The sequence below is a fragment of the Argopecten irradians genome, chromosome 3 (genome assembly GCF_041381155.1).
Source record: "Argopecten irradians isolate NY chromosome 3, Ai_NY, whole genome shotgun sequence".
Classification (NCBI taxonomy): domain Eukaryota; kingdom Metazoa; phylum Mollusca; class Bivalvia; order Pectinida; family Pectinidae; genus Argopecten; species Argopecten irradians.
In genome coordinates this window covers 5630017-5657773 of record NC_091136.1, presented here as the reverse complement: position 1 = coordinate 5657773, position 27757 = coordinate 5630017, and the positions used below count along the sequence as shown (strand labels likewise).

The 27757-nt window shown below is 36.9% G+C and overlaps 2 protein-coding genes across 2 annotated transcripts in view; both read left to right on the top strand.

Annotated features, from left to right (window-relative positions):
* LOC138317395 (small ribosomal subunit protein eS19) overlaps positions 1-27757 on the top strand; it is a 332587-nt gene that overhangs the window by 192433 nt on the left and 112397 nt on the right. The window lies entirely within an intron of this gene.
* Positions 21271-23683, top strand: LOC138317379 (uncharacterized). Its single transcript, XM_069258998.1, has one exon. The coding sequence runs from the start codon at positions 21316-21318 to the stop codon at positions 22804-22806; it is 1491 nt and encodes a 496-aa protein (XP_069115099.1). The 5' UTR covers positions 21271-21315; the 3' UTR covers positions 22807-23683.

Here is a 27757-nt window from a genome sequence, read left to right as displayed (position 1 = left end):
AAGATAAACCAATGTAACTTTTCGTTCATTTTGTTTTTACACACGTACATGTATATGTGTTTCAAACCTATTTTGATACATTGTACATGTTCAATCGAACGTAACGTTCGTGTAATTAAATACACCAAAGTTTTCTGATGTGTTGGGCCATCATGTTAAAGTTATCCGAGCGGCCTCCAGAATTACGCGTGACATACTCAGAACACTGTCGAGAAATCAACGTGAGTAGGCCTTTTGTGGTTGAAACAACGGGGGGTGGGGTTTATACGTTCAAATCAGCCACTGAGACTGTGAAATATTCAGAATATGATTTTTATAATTCTCAGAACATATCAGTGAAATAAAAATATTCTACGGGTGGCTCTGAGTGATGTCAAAAATAATAAGTAAAGAGTTTAACTCCCATGCTTCAGAACACAATATAATACGGAGTGTTGTGGAATAGTATGTAGAATATACAAAAACATATATATAACTACCGTTATAGTAACCGAAGTCTTAAACTGACTTTCAGCACAAGGATTATAGCTTTATTCCTTTAATCAAAAGATATCGGTTGACTTAAATTAACGTGCATAGGGCTTTTACACACTAGCGAATCACCGGAGCTCATATATTATAAATAAAAAATATAATGTCTGAGCTAAGCATTTAGTAGTGGTTTCTAGGTTAGGGAAACTTGAAGTTTCATTTAATTTCGCACAGTAGAGTAGAACCGCACGATGCCTCGATACTCCAGGGACTTCCCGGATCACTTACCGATATCTACGCGCCCTGGATATCTCATAGTAAAAACTGGGGGAGGTAGTGGGGGGGGCAACAGAGAGAGAAACAGGTGGAACTGTCAGTCATGTGTGAGATGTACATCAAGAAGAGCCGTATCCCTGTTTTGCACGGTGTGTTAGAGCACGTGTGGGCTTTGGTGTGTTAGGGGCGTTAGCTATCTTGTAGGTCTTCAAATGAAATGTTTGGCTGGACTGGTGATTGGTCAGGAATGATTTTCGCTGAGGCTGGCCGTTGGCAATTTGACTGGATGACGGTAGGAGGTTCCAGGGGGGTTTTGGTAGAGATCGGAAGGTGGGATCGGGGAAGAGACCTGGCAGTAGTCGGGAGGATGCAGGGTATAGGACGCGGAGGATTCGCACGATTCGAACTGGTATGTTGATGTATCAAAACCACAGCGACTGTTTTAGCTAGAGTTATAGCAACGTGTTGAGTTTATAGCTTGGTTATGCCCTGAGAGACAGTTTCGAACTTTGACTTGTTAGTCGGTGTGGGCGGTGGGTGTGAGGGTGTAGTAGGTAAGATACTTCACGGGGGGGAGGTGAAAATCGAATCGGTGTATCTATAGCTTGTATGGTAATTGCTATATTTTCTTACTGCTGGATACCAATGGGGAGGACCGCGCCAAACGTTAATTAATCCATCTTGATTACGGGGAGCGACCGCATAACCTTTATGCAACTAAGTTAAGTTGGAGTTCACACGAGTTTGTTAGCCTGTTATGAAATCCTCATTCAGTGCACGAGGTGGTTTCAAAGTAATGTACAGGGACTGTGGGAAACGTTAGGTTTGTTGAGAAAGTCTGTGTGAGGGGGTGGTGTTTACAGGTGGTGGTACTAGGGGCCTAGCCTATAGTAACTAATTCTATAGGTGCGTTTACAGGTGTACTATGCCTATGATACTTTGTAGGGTTATATAGGCCTAGTACGACATGTAGGATCAAAGAAGCAGAACTATCTGCACCAACGCGTATAGTACAGAGTCCTGCTGTGGTTTTTAAAGGTGTTCATTCGCGTTTGGTGTATCTTCCTTATCCTCTTTTTGTATCTGAGTTGTTTGTTTTAGAAAATTTTCCTTTGGGTTCATCTAATATGAGAATTTACAATGAGAGGGGAGGAGAGGGAAAGCCTAGGGGGGGTAAAGCGGGTTTGGGATCTTTCTAGTTTGTTACATAGGTTAACCTCAAACTAGATCATCAAATGTAGCTTTACTATAGAGTATTTTGATTTTATCAAAGATGATATATTCATAGATAAATATCCATGTATAGAGAAAATATCTATATATCGTTTAGTACAGTCACATGATAATTACTAGGAATGCGATTGGATAACAGCTGATGATCTACCTTTTTGCGACAGTTCCCTGTTCTTTTTGATACGGGAGGACTATACACCCTGACTACGGGAACTATACCAAAGTATAGTCCCCCGGAGAATGAGCACGCGACCAAATTATATGACGCGCTCATAATGAATGTGCAGCCCGCTTGTGACGTTACTAAATCTATTATGGCCCTTTCCCTCGGGAACAGTTCTCCTATAGTGTTGTCTGGGCGAGGGGACTACGTTCTCGACTCGGGGACATCTCCACCAGACAACACACTAAGGAGAACAATTCCCTTTGGAAAGGCCAGATAATTGAATAATATTTTTCTCGAAATCCAAGATGGCGGCCTGTCGGCCATCATTGGTCACCTGGTCTGGTCTCAATTGCCTTATCTCACACTACTCTCGCCTGAGGGCCAAGAAGAACCTGCACATTGACATTTGGGGACAGATCCCTTCAAGTACCTTTCTGAGAAAATAGCACAAACCTCAACTATCAAAATTTAAGATCGCGGCCTCTCGGTCATGTCTTGTTCAAACGATCGGTCCCTAAAATTTCATTCTGCACAACTAAGAGCCTCTACCTGCATGTGAATTTTGAAAATATCCCTTTAGCGCACTTTTAAGAAAAATCGCGGGGGGACCCCCCCCCCCCCGTAACAAAATCTCAATGATAGAAAAATTGCAAGATGTTTGTGGTATGTCGGTCATCTTGTTCACCGGGATGTCACCAGTCCTCAAAATGCAACATGCACAACTAGGGCCCTATGGGAAAATGCTAGGAACCTGCATGTGAAATTCTCGGCCAGATCTCTCAGTACTCTTTGAGTAATAGCTGCGTAAACAAGAAAAGTGTAACGGACGGCAACAACGGAGGGCGCCAAGACGGAAGACATGACCACAAAACGCGGAACGAAGTAGACGATCTTGAATAACCCCACCCATCTTGAAGAAGTAAAGCTAAAAAGTGTTTATTAAAGGGCACTAAATCGAGTTAAAATAATCCTATTTAATAAAAGATAACAAAGAATTATAGAACTGAAAATGATCGCAAAAGTTTGTGTACTTTGTGTTATAATACACAAACATTAAAAGTTTTGATTTAACCATTTTGTTCAAAATGAAAGACAAACTGAAAAATAAATAGAAACGCACAAGTCACTAATTACATATTATTACTCTTTCACGGCGACTGTAAACAATCTATATTGCATGCCGATACGTGAACATTCAAAACATCCGCTCGAACGAAATCTCATCTGTGTAATGGACATATCTGCTATCGACTGAAAACACCAATTTGTCGACTACAGGTTCCTGATGACTGTGGTTAAATCTAATAAACGGTTGAAAACGTATGCAAAATTGTTTTGTGAAGAGTTTTCTAAGTGTAAATAATCCTTTACTTGTACAGGTTTTTGCAGCCATAAAGAAGAGTTTTCATTTATATCATATGGTTTTATACTTGCTTTTACCATTATTTTATTTGTCATTTGTCATGAATATTAGGTACTAGTCCCACGCTAAACCTGCCAATAATATTATTTAGGAATTTAAAAAAAATTGCCTCATATATATAGTTTATAATAAGGAAAAAATGGGGAAAAAGAACTAATGATATAGGCATGTTAAGCGGACTAAGTATTAAAATACGTGTATTTCTTTATCATTATAATTATATCAATATTTGAATTACCTTATACATTGTATATCCTTTAGGTTATAATGTCTATCCGTCTAATGGGATTCCTATTTATATATTACCTAGTTATAGTCTCTATCGTCTAATGGACAATTCCCCTACATGTCACTAGTTATATAACCTTTTCCCATCTGATTAACTAAAAACAAATCAGCCTAACTATATATCTAAAAGTTTTATGTGTATTTTTATGTATTCAAAGCAAAAATGTACCTTATATATACATTGTAGACCGATTGCCTCCCCGTTCCCGAGGACGGGGGGAAAATGCCTCCCCCGTTCCCCAGGACGGGAGCAAACATGTTTTTTTTGCCCCCCCCCCCCCCGCCCCCCCCCCCCCTCATTTTCGCTGACTGAAATATTCTTAAATTGCACATTGAAAGAAAAAAGGGTCCTTCAGCACATTTTTCATACTTTCTTTTTGGGGACAGTTTTCGGCTGCGCGGCGCATTTCCTTAAACGTTCATGTATGCATATTATGTTAAAACGTTTAACAGTATAAATTCAATACACATGAACTAGACTAGAAATGTCAATGAAGGGATTCTTCGCACTATTTAAAAATATCTCTTAATCTCTTTAAAAGATTCATTTGGTTTATATGATTTAGCAAGACAATTAATTCATTATTATTTTGCGTTACACAACAATGTGCCGATGGTGTGAAGCCGGGTATGTTCAGAAATCGAGCAGAGTTGCATAATGATATGACGAAATTCACAATTGTCATTTCTAAATGCAGGTAACTTTAAATAAAATAGTATCATGTTATGAACGCTTTAAAATCATTAAAATACATCGTTTTAAACTCATCACAGCAATTCTAAATCGTAATATTTTTACCCTGGGGAGACCCTTGGACCCCCTCATACACTAAAATGTCGCGCCTTCGGGGGCTCCCACATTTATCAAAATGCGTCGTTACAATTCTAAATCGTAATGTTTTTCCTGGGGGGAGACCTCCGGACTCCTTAAACACCTCAAATTCTCACGTCTTCGGCGTTCGCAAGTTCATCAAAAATGTATCGTAAAAGCCATTCTAAATAGGGTTTTTTTATCGTATGAGACTCTCGCACCCCCCTCCCCCCCCCCCCCTCCCCCGGCCCCCGCCCCCCGCCCCAAACTATCGCACCTTCGGCGCTCGCATGGCAATTTGCGTATTCATTTAATTTCCTTTTTAGCACCGCCACTGTCTATAAGGATTCTATTTACGATATATGAAAAAATAAAGTATATATGATTGTGTGTTGAATTAAGCAATTAAATCTCCTCCTGTTGGTGCGAGGCGATGAGGAGGGGAGTTCAAATATTGAGAATATTTGCCGCCCCCCATTACGTTTCATTTTCCTAAACCACTGAGTTACGCTGCTAATGTAATCGGCTATTATACTTAACCAGACCAATATAACCGATAAAATATAAGTTGCCTCTTTGTGGCGTTATTACATCTATATCCATTAGCCGGATGAGATTTCAGCGACCCCGATTTTGAAACTCAACGGTGCCCTCGGTATAATAACGTTTGTAGGAAATCAAAAAACCCAAGGAATCTGTGATTTAGTAACTTTAAGCACCTTGATTTTTTATTCAGGACAATTATTGTCAGTTTTTAAAATTAAAACTCTGAATTATGCTTCATATAATTGTACATGTATATTTAAAGTGTACCACTTTGGGGTAGCGTCACGTTAGCTTGTTTTCCAGACCTGGCTTGAAATGGTATTTGGTATTAGTTTGTCTTGAATAAAATGTTGAAAAAAAAAATACTAAATACTGAATGGAGGAGCATGGTTATCGGGTGTGGCTTAGTTAATACACTGCACGGGTATAGGCATAGATCGTCGCCTCTAGTTTGATATACACTTCAAACAAACACTACTATAAATAAGTATCATGAATATCATTTTCTCGGAAGACGTTTGCTGAATACCAGGTATTGTCGTCCGCAATATTATACAGTAAACATAGGGCTGCCCAGACACCAGTCCCGGGGTGTAACCGAACATGTGAGGATGGGGTTTGTATAAGTGTGTAAATCGTGTGAATGGTGGGAAAAAAAAATACCCCAGGTCGTGTGTGATGGACTGTGTCCCCGACTGTTCATAAAGGTCCATACTCTGCGGTAAACGTACTGATATACTTTAGAAATCTATTAACACGTGGAGATCCAGTATTATGTCGACAAAGCTTCCTCAAAAGAGAAAATCCAAAAGTCGAGGAAGGATATCCCTGTATTTTAAAACAAATTACTGGGGTATAACAGAAATTGATCGGCGACTTTTAAGCGTCAGGGAAAGGAGATTAAAAACAGCATAGATACTGCAGTGGACTTTCTCGTGAAAAGTGTGCGCCTGAACTAGACAAAATTAATCTAGAGCATCTTCTGAGAAAAACATTGTTTTGCATTGAAGGCACTTTTGAAGACAAGAACTTGGAAAATCAAAACTGTACAGGATGCCACAGAAACACTGATGTCTGGTTACAAAACAGTTGACGTTACTGTCAATTACGCGCGGGAGATACGGAATACCCCCACCAATGTCACACCTTACCTAACGAGGCTCCAAGCGCCGGAGTTCAAACCAGGATAAAGTATCCCCTGACAGTATTTGAACGCAATGCTTTGACAACATTCTGGTTGATGGGGACTGATCAGTCACCATACATATAAATATCTGTCCGAAATCTTGATGCCCTGTTTAAGGACACCATTCTCAATGATTCCATTGTAAATCATGTATCACAAGTTGACCTGGGCGCGGCTTTCATATTGGAACAGTGAAAACGTGTGCCGAGTGGATGTGGAAAGGTGATGTAAAAGAAGAGGTCGAGTATGTGAGGGCACATTATCAACGTATCTCCGTTTAACCTACCCAAGGGTTGGCTTGTGGGTTTTGTCATGCGTGAAGACCAAAGCATCCGAGAAGTGACGGGGGTGAAGAATATTGTTACACGCTTTAAGGTTAACAACATACAGGTAGTCTGTGTGTCACCAGTGGGACGACATGGTGGTAGTGGGATGAAGGAGGATATACAACTGTACACTACAGACGGCCGGGTGGTGTCAGATGGTGCTGGTAGACCTTATCGACAGGCAGGCAGTCTAGGCCCTCATCACTTGGGCGTCCTGTCCCTCTACCAAAAAAACAAACTTTAATAGCTGTGTGATGCCGCATGACACTGTATGGCTAGACAGATGATGGTGTAGTTTTCCGACACGATTACTCCCTCGCAGGCACCCTCTCAGAAGGCTAATCCGGCAATAAACAACCCTCCGTCATCGTGATGGTGATAAACATACCCAAACCTTAATTTTCGCTGCACAAAACATAAATGCAGCCAATCAAGCGTACAATCTAGTCAGTTATATATCTCAAATTTTACACCGTACAGATGTTTGCTTTGATGGAGCTGTATAATGTCCTTCTAACAGAGTTTGTCACCAAATCAGTACTACCATTATTGATGGGATACTGGGCGGGGCTTCTGAGAACTATTTATGCATTGTGATGGAGAAATGTATTTTTTCCCCTCCCCCCCCCCCCCCCAATGGTGTATCAGTCTACATGATTTGACGGTACCAACTCTGGATAGGACACAGGGGACAACAGGATGAAGATAATCAAAAATACAAGTAACTTGTGATAACGTTAGTCAAACAGTTTTTGGCTCAATCAACTCAGGATCTGAAGTGAAGTCTTGTTAAAATTGTAACTAGTGTATAATATAGCTGTATGACAATGTGATTACACATATTACTGTAATATCGCCACATGTATATGTCCCAGTAATACATATATATACATCAAGATGGCGACAATTTACTGAAAAAATTGATATAATAAATTCTAATGTCCCAACTTAATGACAGTTTGTCTTCAATATGTATTAGTGCTTGTTTATATCAAACCGTAATTGCGCCAAACAGGTGAATGGACAGAAAGCAAATATTTCCTCATTACTTCGTGTTTGTGTTCAATTTGCTTTTAATTAAATGATTTATATTAAATAAAAAATGCATATGTACTATTTGTAGCCTTGATTGTACATGTTCGGATTTTAAAAATTATCGATATTTTGTATAGTAGATATTTAAAATAATTATATTGTTGTAAATGTAGTGATTTTTGAAAAGTTTTTTTTTCGAAATTTCGCTGGACCATTGCTTTGGTAGCGATAATTTCTGCCCTCAAAATATTCAGAAATAGATTGAAAGTATATATCTGAAAGCAAAAATCTCGAAACTTAAAAAACCGCTCGCATTCATTTTGTTGTAGTCCAGTTTCCCTAAAATTTTCTTGCCCACAAATATAACCGGCGATGCGGTAAATTTGTGTCATTTTTAAATTATATATTTTTTGTGTCGATTTAATTTACACGAAATTTAATCACACGAAAAAAATTCCGTTTTTAAAAAACAATCTATTTGTTGATATGTTTTTGAGTGATATACTGTAATACAGTTCATTAAAATGTTATGTTTCATTTATGGACATGTATTTCTACCCCCATCGGACAAAGATATCTGCACTTCCGGAGCGGATAAGATTTCTATGTCATAACCTAGGAGTAAAAGACAGCCTGCATGCGATGATAAAATCAGAAGTTGCAAAAACGTCATAATATGCAAATAAACATTAACCTGGACAATCTATATCACGCTTTGACCACTGAATGGTAAAAAATGGTTTTTAATTAATGTTGTGTTAATACATGGCATGTCATATTATATTTCTTTGACTGTAAATATTTTCAAAATGATTAAGATTCTTGTCACAGTGCATGTTTAATTAAGCTTTTGGACAAAATAAACATCTCCAAGCTGATCAATTATCCCATTGAGACTTTGTTTTTTTCGTGTTGGGTGGGTGGGGATGGGAGGCATATGTAACAGGGGCAGAAAAAAAGGTCCGTACCCTAAGTTGGTTTGACAACAGTCGAATACATATTTGTAAATATACATTGTATGCAATAATTATTGCCATGAGTGTTAATTGATTTTTTTGTACAATGAACAAGTTAGTGGTGCATATTGGGACCGGGTTTAATTACCGATTCCGGTTATGATAAATAGGTTTACAGGCGTTAATAGAACATGAACTGGCATCAAGATGGCCTGAGTGGTGAAGTATCCAAACACGATGAGCTGGTTGGTTATAGTATCCAACAATATGACTGGTTTACATGATAGTATCCAACAAATGATATGGCTTGGGTAGGATGTAATCCAACAATGAACTGGTTGGCAATAGTATCCAACAAATGAAATGGTTGGTGATAGTATCCAAAATGATGTTTTGGTGATAGTATCAAACAAATGACAATAGATCGTGTGTGATCTCGGCACCCACCATTTGATGGATGATCACCAAATTTTTCCTATTTTATATGTTCTAAATCCATAATTAGATAAAATCGCTTATGAAAAATCACCAATATAGAGGTGTAATTGTGATATTTTATATTTTTTTTCTTTGGAATTTGAGAAATGATAAATATACTGGTTAGCATCAATATTACCAGATAGACAAAATCAAAGGTGGCTTTGTGTCGGCCATCTTGTTAATGGATCAATTTCAAAAATACATATACAATCATGTATAACTGAGGCTGTAGAAGTGTCTACTTTTAGATCGATTCCTTCACTTCAGTACTTTCCTCGAAATGGCATTAACTATCCTATCAAAATTCAAGATGGCTGCCTGTTGGCCATCAGGCGTGCATAACAAGGGTCCAAGGAAAGTCTACGTATGATGTTCGAGACGAATCCCTTCATTACTTTCTTAGAAATAGCGATAACAAGCTTATAAATTATCAGGATCCAAGATGACTGCATATCGAACATCTTTTTTGATAAATAGGTAATATATTTATAGTGAAAATATATGGAATCAATGATATATATAATGGAATGATAATTTATTAATTATTAATATTTCAATCAATATTTTCTAACTTGTAGTCAAGGGTATTCATACAATACATGTCGTATCAAACTGAATACCGGTATTTTTTCAGCGATGTTGGGAGAAGACTTATATATGTCTAATACCTTTTCCAAACTTGTTATCTTTTCTCAATGCATTTGTTTGAATTGAAAAAATATGGAATGCTGTACATGTAAATACTATGACTATAATAATTGTATAACATTTGTTTAAAAAACTTAAGTATTGTAATATTAGGCAAAGTCTAGGAGAAGAACTTGTTTAATTCAATTGTGTGTTTTAGAATAAAATCTAACATGCGTTCAAATGTCTTTTGTTGTCTCTAAAAAGCATGGTTTGAAATTACCACATGAAATTTTTCAGTATTTTGGCAAGACATTATAGCTCAGACACACTATTTCTGTAGCATCTATCTGCTTCTCAACATAGAAAAGGCCATATACAAAATAGTATACCCGTTTCTACACTTTTTACACCAGTAATGACAAATGTCAAATTAATTATTTTCCGAAAGAATTTTAAGGATCTGCTCTGGTGAAAAGAATTTTAGCCCAACTATCTACATGTACAATTCTGATATCATCAAACCATAGGGATGCTCTCGGTGTATAAGTCAGCTGATGATCCTCTCCCGTGTTTGCATATTACAGAGTAAGTTCCCTTGCGGTTAGGTATTCATTGTGACGTCATTATTTTGTGATCGAAATTCAAGTCGTTTTTCTCCGAAAAGTATTACGTTACGCTCCCAAACACATGAGGTCACTATCAATACCTACCCACAAGGGCAGATACCTCTGTAAAATTTCAAAAACAGAATACATGTATTCTGACCCGACAGTTTGCAAACAAAGTAAATTTTGTGAATTGTTGACGCATAGACAAATGACACAAGTGGACATGATACCACGAAGTTATTTAATCAACCAGTCAATCACTCTCCATTCCACCTCCTAGAGATGTTTCGTATCAAATGATGTATTGGCATATCATGTGAAGTAGACAAATATTTGACACATGAAAACTTGATTTTTGCTCTAATCAGTGGTCAACATTACAGTAAAATATTCTACACTAAACATCACAAATTTTTAATGAGTATTTGTGTCATCAGTTTAATGTATTACCGCATGACATCTCTAAATTACAAAATATACAAAATAACAGAGCTCTCGACTTACCATGATAGGAACTACTTAATAGTAACATCACCAGTTTAACACTCATCCATACTAACACAGGCAATCTTCTGCTTTCATAAGCCTGTATTACCCTTTAGGAACAGATGGTATTATCCCAATTATCAGATCTCTTGGGTCTCTTGGTCATATATAAATAACTGTAGTTGTTATGGCAGCACTAATACTCATTCATATAGGGATTGGATTTTCGCTTTTATGTTAACCATGCTTGTATGGAGCAATACCTCTAAGAATATATTCTAAGGGGCGAGTACCCGTATTTGAATAGGTTCTTAGAGGAATTGCTCCATACAAGCATGGTTAACATCAAAGCGAAATCCAATCCCTATATTTACACTCACACGACTTTTTAATTTATATTTTTATGCAACCAAAATTCGTCATGTGAAAGTGACTTAATTATTCAATAAAAGTCGGTCAAAAGTGGGAGGAGCTTACTCAATTGAACAGCGAATGATGACTCTTCACGTAAGATAGAATTGTTCGTCTGTGACGACAAAAAAGTTCAATATTTTTTAGTGTAAAATAAACATGACAAACAAAGTAAATTTCAGAGATAATTTTTTCTAATAAGATATTCAAATTTGCTAAAAGTTAATATATAGCGTAAAAACAAAGTATTTGTACTCGGCCACATGTGTGAACTCGAGTGAACGTTATTGTGCAGCGAGGCGAAGCTGACGCACGCTTACACACAGGAGTTTGACGAAGTTGTCAAAAACACCGGTGTTCAAGTAGCTCAATGTGTTTGAGATTGTCGTCTGACTTGACGATATTAGATCCTTGGGTGCATGTGATTATATAATCCACGCTTAGATCCGTCGCCATCGATAGGTGGAACAAAACTCACTTGTGTTCGATGGATACAATGTATTTGTGGTGACGTATTTTATAACTGTAAACACGTGTATTACTATATATATAGCTAGCGGTGCATGTTTTATAATACATATGATTAAATTCTCACAAGAACAATCGATCGACAAGAGGATATATTTATAAACTGACCTCTGTCAGGTCTCACGCTCGTCCACCCCAAAGACTCGATCGTAGGTCGAACACAGAGGTAATGTTTACATTTGACATTCATCATTTTTAACAAAAATGAAAGCACTGCATGTCGCCCCGCAGTCGGTTTTCCCCCGTTTCTTTATACATTGGTAATTTAAAATATGTTTGTATCATATATAAATATAATACATATATATATATTATAATGTTTACATTTTTTCCAAAATTCTATGAAAAACAACAAAATATATACTTAATGTTGTGTCAAAATGTAAACAAAGCCATGTGTGTCTATTAAAAAAAGTAGTCCCTTTACGTTGCTTAGAACATTTTCATACGGAAGTTCAAAGTTCAATGTTACCATGCAGTTATGGTAAACAAAATCAGCTAGTACTTTGCGTATAGTGAAGAACAAGCATAGCAAGTGTAATGTATTACTATTGACACCTGGTTTTACGTCCATAAAATGATTAGTATTTAGGAGAAATTATCTATAGCGTAAAATCCCCAAATTATAGAAAGACACAGGACTTGCCAAAAAGTACCGTATTTGACCCAATAAGTGCACAGGGTGTTAAAAAAATGAAAAAGGTGCTTAATAAGATGAAATTAATGCAAAACCATACAGTTTTTATAGTTTTGGTCTTATACCTGGGCATTGAAATGAGACCTCAAAAAGGGAGGGGACCCTTTTTGGGTAGAATACGGTACATGTTACCAATAACTATCTAAAATGATATTCACATAAAATCTTACATCCATTAAAATGATTCGTTATCAAGGATGAGTTATCTAAAGGGAAAATCCCCAAATTATATAAAGACACAGGGCATTGCCAAGAAGTACATATTACTAAATATCTATCTAAAAAACATCTAACTGATAAATTTTATAAATGAATCAAAAGGCCAATAATTGCTATATCACGGATATCAAGGAAAAGGAATTTTGAATTCCACATTCACACTTCTTATCTTGTGCCTTTGTTCCATGGTTCAATAAATTGCCATCGTGATACCTTTGTCCATGTCTTTGACCTTTGTCAGATTTTATCTTACAATAGATATGTCCGTTTTCTAAATATTTTTCTTATTTCTTTGATCTATGATGAAATAGTTTATCTGGTATAAATCGTGTCCATGATTCAATAAGTTGACTAAATGATACCAATATCCATGATTCTGAAATTAACCTTGATGATAGACTAAACCATGAGTCAATAAGGTGCCTTAAGATTTGCATTTTTATTTAATGATGGAGTGATTGGCAATGATAATGGTTATGCCAATTATTCAAAAGTTTACCTTGATAATATCTTTGTTCGTGAGATATTTACATAGCTCAACGACTTGCCTTCATAATCCATTCACCTTCACCTGTGTGTCTAACGTTCTTAATCTTCTATTGTTAAATTACCATTTATGATGTAAGTTATTGTCGATACTTATGTAATTTACTTTTAACATTTCTTCATTGGTACTAATTAACCTTGAACTATCTAGCCACTATAATTCAAATCCGTTCAAGTTTACTTGACATGCCTTTTGATTTCTCGGGAACAAAAGAGCTTTAACAACTTCCTCCAGTGTCTTTAGCTTAACATATTACATTTGCAGTTGCCCAACTATGTAACTAACGATCTCAATCTGCAGTTTATGAATTAATCTTGTAACCTATCAATTACTACGATATTAATCAGTAAATGCTTGTCTTATTATCGCGATGAAATGTTGATTCATAATCAAAACAAAATTCATGACTAAAAATGTTGGATCTAGTGACCATTCTTTTCGTTTTCAGTCAATAGCTAATCGGTGCCAAATAGTCATGTGAAATTAAACTCGATCAGTATTGATTTATTAATCTGCACTTATCTAAACTGCGATTATGCACAACTACCAACTGAACGTATTTCAATACAGTTGCAATACAAAAATGACACACAGATAAAAGTATATCTATTGTTCTGAGCCTCGATAGCTCTGATCCATTTAATAATACGAATAATCAGTCGATGTTTCGACCAGGGAATAATATACAGTTATTGAATGGGTATGAGGGAAATAGCACTTTTATTGTCCCCCGAGACATAAACTATTTCCCGAGGCGAAGCCGAGGGAAATAGTTGTGTCAAGGGGGACAATAAAAGTGATATTTCCCGAGTAAACCCATTCAATAAGTGTTTTATTATACCGTTGAGAAAAATGCTATAACATATAACCCGTTGATATTTTCACTTGTTCCACATTCCATGTCATCGATAGTGCCCAGTGAATTTTCTCGTACGTAGTCCTTTAAAATATGAACTGCTGTGTATTTCCACTGTCCCTATCGGTCAACAATTTTTCGAAAGATTCCTCGTATAGGATCGTCGAATCTGGAGGCAGTGTTGTAAACAAGTTGTCGTCTGCAGCGTCAAATCTAGATCACCTAAGCGCTTTGTGATTTTTTCGTTGGGAATGAGATACAGTCAGAGAGGTTCCGAATTAAGTACTCCCAATGCGTTATCCAATCAAATTCATGATTAAGCAAAAGTCTGCGAAAATTTGAATGCAGGTAAATAGCTCATTTTCAGGTAAATAGTTCGAATGACTATTTACCCGGTAAATAGTGGTTTTAAAAGACTGGATTTGAATAGCATTTATATTCTCTACTCTTTATATAGTGAAAAAGAAGCAAAGGTATAATAACTATTATTTTCATAGCTCAAAATTTACCCTTAATAGTGTTTATGTCATTTATAAGACTAAAATTGAATTATATCGTTTGGTTTCGACAGGCATTTGGAACAGCCACTCGAAGTGTCGGAAATTCCCGCCAATTTATTAATGAACATACAAATAAAACAAGTTCCGTCTGATGAAGCATATATCTGGGGTTTTCCCGGTATGGAACTATAAATCGTTTTATTTATCTGTTGTTAAAAACACCATGGTGCAAAGTAGTTTGGTTTTAATCTTTTGCTTCGTATGATTACATATTTATTTAACGAAGTAGTGACGTGGCGTCCGTCTCAAACCGCCTGTGTCAAGGTGTGACAAACAGAGTTTCTTCAATGTTGTGATCACTTGAGTTCTACTTAATCAGTTCACATTTGAAATTACTTGAATACACGGATGTTTACATAGTTCCATGTCATTATTTCCGGATTTTGGAGATTTTCAAATGTATCGGACGTCGTTTCGAGGAACATGTACAAACACAGGTAGGCCCACTACTGTAAACGTTTACCGCTCTCAAAATGTTAGCTTATATTTATATTGTTGTTTAAACACCTCAATAAATATTAGAGATATCTATTACAAGTATTATAAAGATTCCGTTTCACTGATATTTCGAAACACCCAAACGCACAGGGACCTGGCACGATTTTTTTAAACTAACAGTATACATATTTACATATTATAGTATCAAGGGTATGAACTCGGCGGTCGAGGAAAACGGACCTATTTGTTTAAAACCGTGATTATTTTAATAAATTGGTTCTATACAACATTGACGGATATCTTACCTTAAAGAGAAATAATTTATCTTTCCATTGAGTGATTGATGAACAAAATTGGCCAAGTATTGACGAAGTTATGACTTGATGAATCGGGAAATTTACGAAAAATATGCTCGGTAGACATTTCCCTGTCCGGTCGAAATGTCGTCTCGGCTCTAATGGGCACCTCAAAAACCAAGCCATAATCACAAAATCTACGCTTGTGGTGGTAAACAGTACCCATAACTGTGTTCATCCATAATCTCCTTTGGAGGTGTTATGACCCGTACTTTGTAGAAACTCCATTTAAACATCGTGTAGCTCACTTACTTTAACCGTCACCGCCATGTTCATTTGTTCTTCGGAATGCTTCTCGAGTTTACCCAAAAGCACAACATTACATAATTTGCATAATGTAGTCACGATATGTAAAGTCGAGAAGCGTTCCGAGAAAAAAATGAACATGGCGGTGACGGTTAAAGTAAGTGAGCTACACGATGTTTTAATGTAGTTTCTACAAAGTACGGGTCATGACACCTCCAAAGGATATTTTGGATGAACACAGTTATGGGTACTGTTTACCACCACAAGCGTAGATTTTGTGATTTTGGCTTGGTTTTTTAAGTACCCATTAGAGCCGAGACGACATTTCGACCGGACAGGGAAATGTCCACCTAGCATATTTTTCGTAAATTTCCAGATATATCAAGCCATAACTTCGTCAATACTTGGCCAATTTTGTTCATCAAGCACTCAATGGAAAGATAAATTATTTCTCTTTAAGGTAAGATATCCGTCAATGTTGTATAGAACCCATTTATTAAATTAATCACGGTTTTAAAAAAATAAGTCCGTTTTTCTCGACCGCCGAGTTCATACCCTTGATACTATAATATATATATATAGTGTATATGTATACTGTTGGTTAAAAATTTTCGTGCCAGGTCCCTGTGCCAAAACGTACATTGTGTATGCAAGGCCTACTCTTACCGATTCTTACCGATTCACAGTAGATTTGTCTGTCCCCCGAGGTGAACAAAAATGCATTTATCAATTTATCAATGAACATACAAATAAAATGAGTTCCGTCTAATGAAGCATATATCTGGGGGGGTTTTCAGAAAAAATCCCACTCAAAGACTGATGTTGTCCTGACATATCATTTCCATTTGCGCACAACCAAAGATGTTAAAAATACAAATAGGATGTAGATCTACATGTTGTAGCGAACAACACAGACTCATCGACACACAACATGTAAACATTGCGACGTCATCGGAATGCGCAAAACTGTATATTGTACAACATTGTTTATTTATCATACATACGGAAACATTTCTCCAAGAAGCACGGTAGTAACATAAACAATGTAACTTTTCTTCATTTGTATTTACACACGTACATGTATATGTGTTCAAACCTATTTTGATACATGTACATGTTCATCGAACGTACGTTCGGTACTGAAAACACCAAAAGTTTCTGATTTGGACCATCATAAATTCATCCGCGCGGCTCCAAATTACGCGTGACATACTCAACCTATCGAGAAATAAAGTTGAGTAGCCTTTGGTTGAAATCAACGGGGTTTATACTATCAATTCACCACTGCCTGTAAATATTCAAATATGATTTTTATAATACCGAACATATCCGTGAAATAAAATATTCTCGGTGGCACTGAGTGATGTCAAAATAATAAATAAGAGTTACCTCCCATGCTTCAAACAATTTATTCGGAGTGTGTGGATGTATGGAGAATAAAAAACATATATATACTTCCGTATAGTAACCGAGTCTTAACTGACTTACAGCACAAGATTATATCTTTATTCTTTAATCAAAGATATCGTTGACTTAAATTAACTTGCATAGGGTTTTACTCACTAGCGAATCACCGAGCACATATATATAAAAAAAATATAATGTTTGACAACATTTGTAGTGTTCTATCTAGGAAACTTGAAGTTTCATTATTTCACAGTAGACGAGGATTTCGCACATTCGAACAGGTATGTTGATATATCAAAACCACACACTTTTAGCTAGAGTTATAGCAACGTTTCAGTTTATAGTATCCCTAATACATTCAACTGTACTTGTTATCGGTGTGGCGTGGTGTATTAGGTAAGATACTTCACGAGTGAAATCAAGCTGTATCTATACTTTATGTAATTGCTATTTTTCTTACTCTGATACCACTTAGACCCAACGTTAATTTATCATTGATTACGACACCCATACCTTTATCCACTAAGTTATGTATGATTCACAATGTACCTGTATGAATACTCACAGTCACGGTTTAAAGCACAGGGACTTGTAACGTAGGTTGTGAGAAAGTCTGTTGTGTTTACATGTGTACTAGGCCTATATACTATATATAGTATATGCCTATATAACGTTTAGTACATCACATGATAATTACTAGGAATGCGATTGGATAACAGCTATGATCTATTTTGCGACAGTTCCCTGTTCTTTTTGACTACGGGAGACTATACCTGACTACGGGAACTATACCAAAGTATAGTCCCCCGGGAATGAGCACGCGACCAAATATATGACGTCATAATGAATGTCATGTGACGTACTAAATCTATTATGGCCCTTTCCCTCGGGAACAGTTCTCCTATAGTGTTGTCTGGCGAGGGGACTATATCTCACCAGACAACACTATAGGAGAACAATTCCCTTTGGAAAGGGCCATAATAGAATAATATTTTTCTCGAAATCCAAGATGGCGGCCTGTCGGCCATCTTGGTCACCGGTCGGTCTCAAATTGCCTTATACACAATTAGGGCCAAGAAGAACCTGCACATGACATTTGGGACAGATCCCTTCAGTACTTTCTGAGAAATAGCACAAACCTCAACTATCAAAATTTAAGATCGCGGCCTCTCGGTCATCTTGTTCAACGATCGGTCCTAAAATTCATTCTGCACAACTAAGAGCAACCTGCATGTGAATTTTGAAAATATCCCTTTAGCACTTTCTAAGAAATAGCGGTAACAAAATCCAATGATAAAAATTCAAGATGTGTGGTATGTCGGTCATCTTGTTCACCGATCAGTCTCAAAATGCAACATGCACAACTAGGGCCCTATGGGAACCTGCATGTGAAATTTGGGCCAGATCTCTTCAGTACTTTTTGAGAAATAGCGGTAACAAGAATAGTTAACGGACGGAACAACGGAGGGAAGGACGGAAGACAGACCACAAACCGCGGACGATAGACGATTTGAATAACCCACCATCTGAAGAAGTAAGCTAAAAATGTTTATTAAAGGGACTAAATCGTTAAAAAATCATTTAATAAAAGATAAAAAGAATTATAGAACTGAAAATTATCGCAAAAGTTGTGTACTTTGTGTTAATAACAAAATTTAAAAGTTTGTATAACCATTTTGTTCAAAATGAAGAAAAACTGAAAATAAATAGAAACGACCAAGTCACTATTTCATATTATTATCTTTCGGCGACTGTAAACAATCTCTATGTGCATGCGTGCGCGATACGTGAACATTCAAAACATCCGCTCGAACGAAATCTCATCTGTGTAATGGACATATCTGCTATCGACTGAAAACACAAATTTATCTACTATAGGTTCCTGTTTACTGTGTTAAATCTAATAAACGTTGAAACGTATGCAAAAGTTTTGTGAAGAGTTTCTAAGTGTAAATAATCCTTTACTGTACAGGTTTTTGCAGCCATAAAAAGAGTTTTCATTATATCATATGGTTTTATACTTGCTTCTACCGTTATTTTATTTTCATTTGTCATGATATTAGGTACTAGTCCGCTAAACCTGCCAATAATATTAGGATTTAAAAAAAAATTGCCTCATATATATAGTTTATAATAAGGAAAAAATGGGGAAAAAACTAATGATATAGGCATGTTAAGCGGACTAAGTAAATACGTGTATTTCTTTTATTAAATTATATCAATATTTGACATTCCTTATACATTGTATATCCTTTAGTTATAATGTCTATCCGTCTAATGGGATTCCCTATTTATATATATACCTAGTTATAGTCTCTATCCGTCTAATGGACATTCCCCTACATGTCACTAGTTATATAACCTTTTTCCATCTGATTTACTAAAAAAAATCAGCCTAACTATATATCTAAATTTTATGTGTATTTTTATGTATTCAAAGCAAAAATGTACCTTATATATACATTGTAGACCGATTGCCTCCCCGTTCCCGAGGACGGGGGCAAATGCCTCCCCCGTTCCCCAGGACGGGAGCAAACATGTCTTTTTTGCCCCCACCCCCCTCATTTTCGCTGACTGAAATATTCTAAAATTGCACATTTGAAAGAAAAAAGGGTCCTTCAGCACATTTTTTGTACTTTCTTTTGGACAGTTTTCGGCTGCGCGGCGCATTTCCTTAAACGTTCATGTATGCATATTATGTTGAAACGTTTAACAGTATAAATTCAATACACATGAACTAGACTAGAAATGTCAATGAAGGGATTCTTCGCACTATTTAAAAATATCTCTTAATCTCTTAAAAGATTGATTTGTTTATATGACTTAGCAAGACAATTAATTCATTATTATTTTGCGTTACACAACAATGTGCCGATGGTGTGAAGCCGGTATGTTCAGATCGAGCAGAGTTGCATAATGATATGACGAAATTCACAATTGTCATTTCTAAATGCAGGTAACTTTAAATAAAATAGTATCATGTTATGAACGCTTTAAAATCATTAAAATACATCGTTAAACTCATCACAGCAATTCTAAATCGTAATATTTTTACCCTGGGGAGACCCTTGGACCCCCTCAAACACTAAAATGTCGCGCCTTCGGGGGCTCCCACGTTTATCAAAATGCGTCGTTACAATTCTAAATCGTAATGTTTTTCCTGGGGGAGACCCCCGGACTCCTTAAACACCAAATTCTCACGTCTTCGGCGTTCGCAAGTTCATCAAAATGTATCGTAAAAGCCATTCTAAATAGGGTTTTTTTCTCGTATGAGACTCTCGCCCCCCCCCCCCCCCCCCCCCCCCCGCCCCAAACACCAAAATATCGCACCTTCGGCGCTCGCATGGCAATTTGCGTATTCATTAATTTCCTTTTAGCACCGCCACTGTCTATAAGGATTCTATTTACGATATATGAAAAAAATAAAGTATATATGATTGTGTGTTGAATTAAACAATTAATCTCCTCCTGTTGGTGCGAGGCGATGAGGAGGGGAGTTCAAATATTGAGAATATTTGCCGCCCCCCATTACGTTTCATTTTCCTAAACCACTGAGATACGCTGTTAATGTATCGGCTATTATACTTAACCAGACCAATATAACCGATAAAATATAAGTTGCCTCTTTGTGGCGTTATTACATCTATATCCATTAGCCGGATGAGATTTTCAGCGACCCCGATTTTGAACTCAACGGTGCCCTCGGTATAAGAACGTTTGTAGGAAATCAAAAACCCCAAGGAATCTGTGATTTAGTAACTTTAAGCACCTTGATTTTATTCAGGACAATTATTGTCAGTTTAAAATTAAACTCTGAATTATGCTTCATATAATTGTATTTAAAGTGTACCATTTTGGGTAGCGTCACGTTAGCTTGTTTTCCAGACCTGGCTTGAAATGTATTTGTATACGTTTGTCTTGAATAAAATGTTGAAAATACTAAATACTGAATGGAGGAGCACTGGTTGTCGGTGTGGCTTAGGTAATACACTGCACGGGTATAGGCATTATCGTCGCCCTAGTTTGATACACTTCAAACAAACAACTATAAATAGTATCATGATATCATTTTCTCGGAAGACGTCTGCTGATTACCAGGTATTGTCGTCCGCCATATTACACAGGAAACATGGCTGCCCAGACACCAGTCCCGGGGTGTACCCGACATGAGGGGATGGGGTTTGTATATGTGTGTAAATCGTGTGATGACCAGGTCGTGTGTATGGACTGTGTCACCGACAACCATAATGGTCATACTCTTGGTAAACTTACGGAATATATGGAAACTCAGAAACGTGAGATCCAGTATTATGTCGACAAGCTTTCCAAAAGTGAAATTCCAAAAGTCGAGGAGGATATCCGTGAATTTGAAGCAAATATTGGGGGATATCAGAAATTGATTGGCGACATTAAGCGTCAGGGAAAGGAGATGAAAGACAGCATAGATACTGCAGTGGACTTTCTTGTGAAAATGTGCGCTGAAATAGACAAAATGAATAAAAGCATTTCTGAGAAAAACATTGATGCATTGAAGACACATTTGAAGAAAGACCTTAAACCAAAACTGGACAGATGCCAAGAAACACTGATGTCTGGTACAACAGTTGACGTTACGTCATTAGCGCGGGAGATACGGAATAACCCCACCAATGTCACACCTAACCTAACGAGGCTACAAGCGCTGGAGTTCAAACCAGGAAAAGTATCCCCTGAAATATTGAAACGCATGCTTGGTAGAATTCTTGTTGACGGGGACGATCAGTCATATACATATAAATATCTTCCGAAATCTGAGGCCCTGGTTAAGACACCATTCTTATTTGATTCATGTGAATCATGTCTCACAAGTGACCAGGCGTGGCTTTCATATTGGGACAGTGAAAACGTGTACCGACTGGATGTGAAAGGTGATGTAAAAGAAAAGGTCGATTGTGAGGTCAAAATCCAACGTATCGCCGTTTCACCCACCACGGGTAGGCTGTGGTTTTGTCTGTTTGAAGACCAAAGCATCCGAGAAGTGACGGCGGAGAAGAATATTGTTACACGCTTTAAGGTTAACAACATACCAGGTAGTCTGTGTGTCACCAGTGACGACATGGTGGTATTGGGGATGCAGGGAGGAATACAACTGTACACTACTGACGGCCGGGTGGTGGCAGATGGTGCTGGTAGACCTTATCGACAGGCGGCAGTCTGGCCTCATCACATGGCGTCCTGTCCCTCTACTGGTGACATAGCTGTAGTAGACAGTGATGGTGTAAACTTTGACGATTACATCGCAGGCAAGAATGAAAATAAACAACCCTCCGTCATCGTGATGGATAAACACCTAAACCTTAAACTTCGCTACACAAACATAAATGCAGCCAAATCAAGCGTACAATCTAGTCAGTTATCCAAATTTTACCCGTACGATGTTTGCTTTGATGGAGCTGGTAATGTCCTTCTAACAGAGTTTGTCACCAAATCAGTACTACTTATTGATGGGGATACTGGACGCCTTCTGAGAACTATTTATGCATCTGATGGAGAAATGCCATGGTGTATCAGTCTACATGATGACGGTACTCTCTGGATAGGACACAGGGACAACAGGATGAAGATAATCAAATACAAGTAACTTGTGATAACGTTAGTCAAACAGTTTTGGCTCAATCACTCAGAATCTGAAGTGAAGTCTTGTTAAAATTGTAACTAGTGTATATATACTGTATGACAATGTGATTACACATATTACTGTAATATCGCCACATGTATATGTCCCAGTAATACATATATATACATCCAGATGGCGACAATCACTGAAAAAATATTTGGTATAATAAATTCTTATGTCCCAACTTAATGACAGTTTGTCTTCAATATGTATTAGTGCTTGTTTATCAAACCGTAATTGCGCCAAACAGGTGAATGGACAGAAAGCAAATATTTCTCATTACTTCGTGTTTGTGTTCAATTTGCTTTAATTAAATTAAAAAATGTATATGTACTATTTGTAGCATTGATTGTACATGTTCGGATTTTAAATTATCGATATTTAGTATAGTAGATATTTAAATTAATTATATTGTTGTAAATGTAATTAATTGAGATAGTGATTTTGAAAAGTTTTTTTTCGAAATTTCGCTGGACATTGATTTGGTAGCGATAATTTCTGCCTCAAAATATTCGGCGATACGGTAAATTTGTGTCATTTTAAATTATTTATTTTTGTGTCGATTTAATTTCTCTGTCTTATCCAGAGGAAGACAGCCTGCATGCGTGATAAATCAGAAGTTGCAAAACGTCATAATATGCAAATAAACATTGACCTGGACAATCTATATCACCTTTGACCCTGAATGGTAAAAATGGTTTTGAATTAATGTGTGTTAATACATGCAAGTCATATTATATTTCTTTGACTTTAAATATTTCAAAATGATTAAGATTCTTGTCACAGTGCAAGTTTAATTAAGCTTTTGACAAAATAAACATCTCCAAGCTGATCAATTATCCACGAGACTTTGTTTTTTTTCTTCTTTTGGGTGGGTGGGGATGGGGGGATATTACAGGGACAGAAAAAAGGTCCATACCCTAAGTTAGTTGACAACCGGTCGAATTCATATTGTAACAAGAGATCCCGAAAGGCATTATGCGTCAGTCCTAAAAGGTACTATGCACAACTAGGGTACAAGGGGAACCTACATATGAAATTTGAGAAAGATCCCTTCAGTACATTCTGAGAAATAGCGATAACAAACTTTAACTATCAAAATCCAAGATGGCCGTCAGTCGGCCATCTTGTTTACCGATCGGTCCCAAAATGCAATATGCACAACTAGGGTCCTAGGGGAACCTATATATGAAATTTGAGAAAGATCCCTTCAGTACTTTTTGAGAAATAGCGGTAACAAACTTTAACTATCAAAATCCAAGATGGCAGCCTGTCGGCCATCTTGTTCACCGATCGGTCCCAAAATGCATTATGCACAACTAGGGCCCTAGGGGAACCCGTATATGAAATTTGAGAAAGATCCCTTCAGCATTTTTTGAGAAATAGCGGTAACAAACTTTAACTATCAAAATCCAAGATGGCCGCCTGTCGGCCATCTTGTTCATCGATCGGTCTTAAAATGCAATATGCACAACTAGGATCCTAGGGGAACCTGTATATGAAATTTGAGAAAGATCCCTTCAAGTGCTTTTTGAGAAATAGCAGTAACAAACTTTAACTATCAAAATCCAAGATGGCAGCCTGTCGGCCATCTTGTTCACCGATCGGTCCCAAAATGCAATATGCACAACTAGGGCCCTAGGGGAACCTGTATATGAAATTTGAGAAAGATCCCTTCAGCATTTTTTGAGAAATAGCGGTAACAAACTTTAACTATCAAAATCCAAGATGGCCGCCTGTCAGCCATCTTGTTCACCGATCGGTCCCAAAATGCAATATGCACAACTAGGGTCCTAGGGGAACCTACATATGAAATTTGGAAAAGATCCCTTTAGCACTTTCTGAGAAATAGCGGTAACAAGAATTGTTAACGGACGGACGGACGGACGGAAGGACGGAAGGACCACGGATGAAAGGCGATTTGAATAGCCCACCATCTGATGATGGTGGGCTAAAAATAACTTGTCATGCAATAATTTATTGCCATGAATTAGTTCAATTGATTTTTACCGAAACTTTGTACTATTTAACAAGTAGTGGTGGCATAGTGGCCGGTTTAATTGTTTCGTTATGATAAATAAGGTTTACAGGCGTTAATAGAACATGAAACATTGTATCCAACAAATGACTGGTTGGTGATAGTATCCAACAAATGACTGGTTGGTGATAGTATCCAACAAATGACTGGTTGGTGATAGTATCAAACAATGACAATAGATCCGTGTGTGATCTCGGCACCCACCATTTGATGGATGATCACTGATTTTTCCTATTTTATATGTTCTAAATCCATAATTGGATAAAATCGCATATGAAAACACCAAATAGAGGTGAACCATTTATATTATTTATCTTTATTCCTATGAATTTGAGAAATGATAAATATACTGGTTAGCATCAATATTTCCAGATAGACAAAATCAATTTTACGGTATATATGTCTAATTCCTTTGCCAATTTTGCCTTTCTCAATAAATTTGTTTAAATTGAAAAAATATGGAATGCTGTACATGTAAATACTATGACTATAATGGTAGATTCAATAACATTTGTTTAGAAAACTAGTGTATTGTAGTAGTTGGGCCGCAGTGGCCGAGTGGTTAAGATGTCCCGACATATTACCACAAGCCCTCGACCTCTGGGATGCGAGTTTGAATCCCAAGTGAGGCAGTTGCCAGGTACTGACCGCTGGTTGGTGGTTTTTCTCCGGGTACTCCTGCTTTCCTCCACCAACAAACCTGGCACGTCCTTACATGACCCCGGCTGTTAATAGGACGTAAAACTAAACAAACCAAACCAAAGTATTGTAGTATTACGCAAATTCTAGGAAAAGAACATGTTTAAGTCAATAGTGTTTTAGAATAAAATCTAACATTCGTTCAAAAGTTTTTTGTTGCCTCTCAAAGCATGGTTTGAAATTAACACATGAAATTTGTCGGTATTTTGCAAGACAATAAAGCTCAGACAAACCATTTCTACAGCATCTATCTGCTTCTCAGATAGAATAGGCCGTGTTGAATTGTATTCCATATCTACACCAGTGATGACTGCTTCAAATCACTTATTTTCCAAAATAATTTTAAGGATCTGCTCTGGTGAAAAGGATGTTAGCCCAACTATCTACATGTACAACTTTGAATCATCAAAGTGCTCTCAGTGTATCCTCTATCACAGAGAAACACTGAGTAAGTCAGCTGATGATCCCCTCCCGTGTTTGCATATCACAGAGTTAGCTCCCTTGCGGATAGGTATTTATTGTGACCTCATTATTTTGTGATCGAAATTCAAGTTGTTTTCTCCGAAAAGAATTACGTTACGCTCGCAAACACATGACGTCACAATGGATCCCTACCCACAAGGGCAGAAAAATTTTGTAAAATGTAATAAGAGGCCCGTGGGCCTTACTGGTCATCTGACTATAGGTATAATACAATATAGTTGTTAAAAGATTTTAGTCATTTTGACCCCTGTGATCCTGAATGAAGATCAAGATCATTTTTTTTTTAAAAACAAATATGATAGCCCTTCAGTCCAGCATATCACAACCCCAATATCAGGTCTCTAGGCCTATATTTAGTTATTCACAAACAGTTATTTCAAGATTTTAACATTTTTGACCCCTGTGACCTAGGATGAAGGTCAAGGTCACTCAATTGAACAAACTTGGTAGCTCTTCATTCCTGCATGTCACAGGCCAAATATCAGGTCTCTGTGCCTCCTAGTTATTCTCAAGAAGTCGTTTAAAGATATTCACCTATTTGACCCCTGTGACCTTGAAGACAACCAAGGTCATTAATTTGAACAATTATGAGTATCCTGGGCCTTTCAGTTATTGAGAAGAAGTTATTAAAAGTTTTAGCCTGTTTGACCCCTGGGACCTTAAATAAGGTCAAGGTAAATCATCCAAGCATATCACAGGTACAATATTAGGTCTCTAGGCCTATTAGTTATTCACAAGAAGTTGTTCAAAGGATTTTAGCCTATTTGACCCCTGTGACCTTAAATGAAGGTCAAGGTCATTCATTTGAACAAACTTGGTAGCCCTTTATCCCAGCATGCTACAGGCCCTATATCAGTACCCTAGGCCTTCTGGTTCTTGAGATGTCGTTTAAAGACTTTAGCCTTTTTGACCCCTGTGACCTTAAGGATGTACACCTCTGAGAAGTCAAAATTTTCTTGTATTAAACTTTTTTTCTCGTATAGATTTTTGGAAAAAGGAGTTCATACCATAAAAGAAAATGGAAGAAAAAACATATGTTCGTGTGCTCATTTTTGAGCTTTTGTCACTCAAAGACACCTAGTTGATAAAATATTGGATTTTATGGGAATTTTGCCGTTTTGACCATATAAGATAGATATTAAAGCCATAATTTCCTAATGAGGTGTTAGATATGTATGAACGTTTGTAGAATTCATTTTCTAGTAGTCTTCTTTAAAAATATACCAGTTTTGATCAATTTGACTAATATTTTTTCTCAGAATAACAACATATGCTACCCCTACCCCTTAATTTTGTGCTACCAAATGCACCATTTTCAGCCATTTTTGCCAAATTTAACCCTTTATAGAAAAAGTTCTGGTATTAAACTTTTGTTATTATTTTGCATATCAATAGGGAAACGGTTGTTCTTTCTAAATCAGGAAGAAAAAATGGGAGTCCGTGTGCTAACTTTTTTGCCCCATTTGAATTTTTGTTATTTTTCAGTATTTTAGAGTAAAAAATAAAAGTGCCCAAATTACCATTAAATGTAAAAATAAAGTCACAAAAGTGTATCGTTTCACATATTAATGCTCAATATTTTAATTACTACGAACCTAGTAACAATTTGCAGCAAAAATTAGCTAAATACAGCTAAAAATGCTGGCGCAGTAATGATTTAAGTAAAAACAATTTCAGTAAAAAATGGTAAAACTG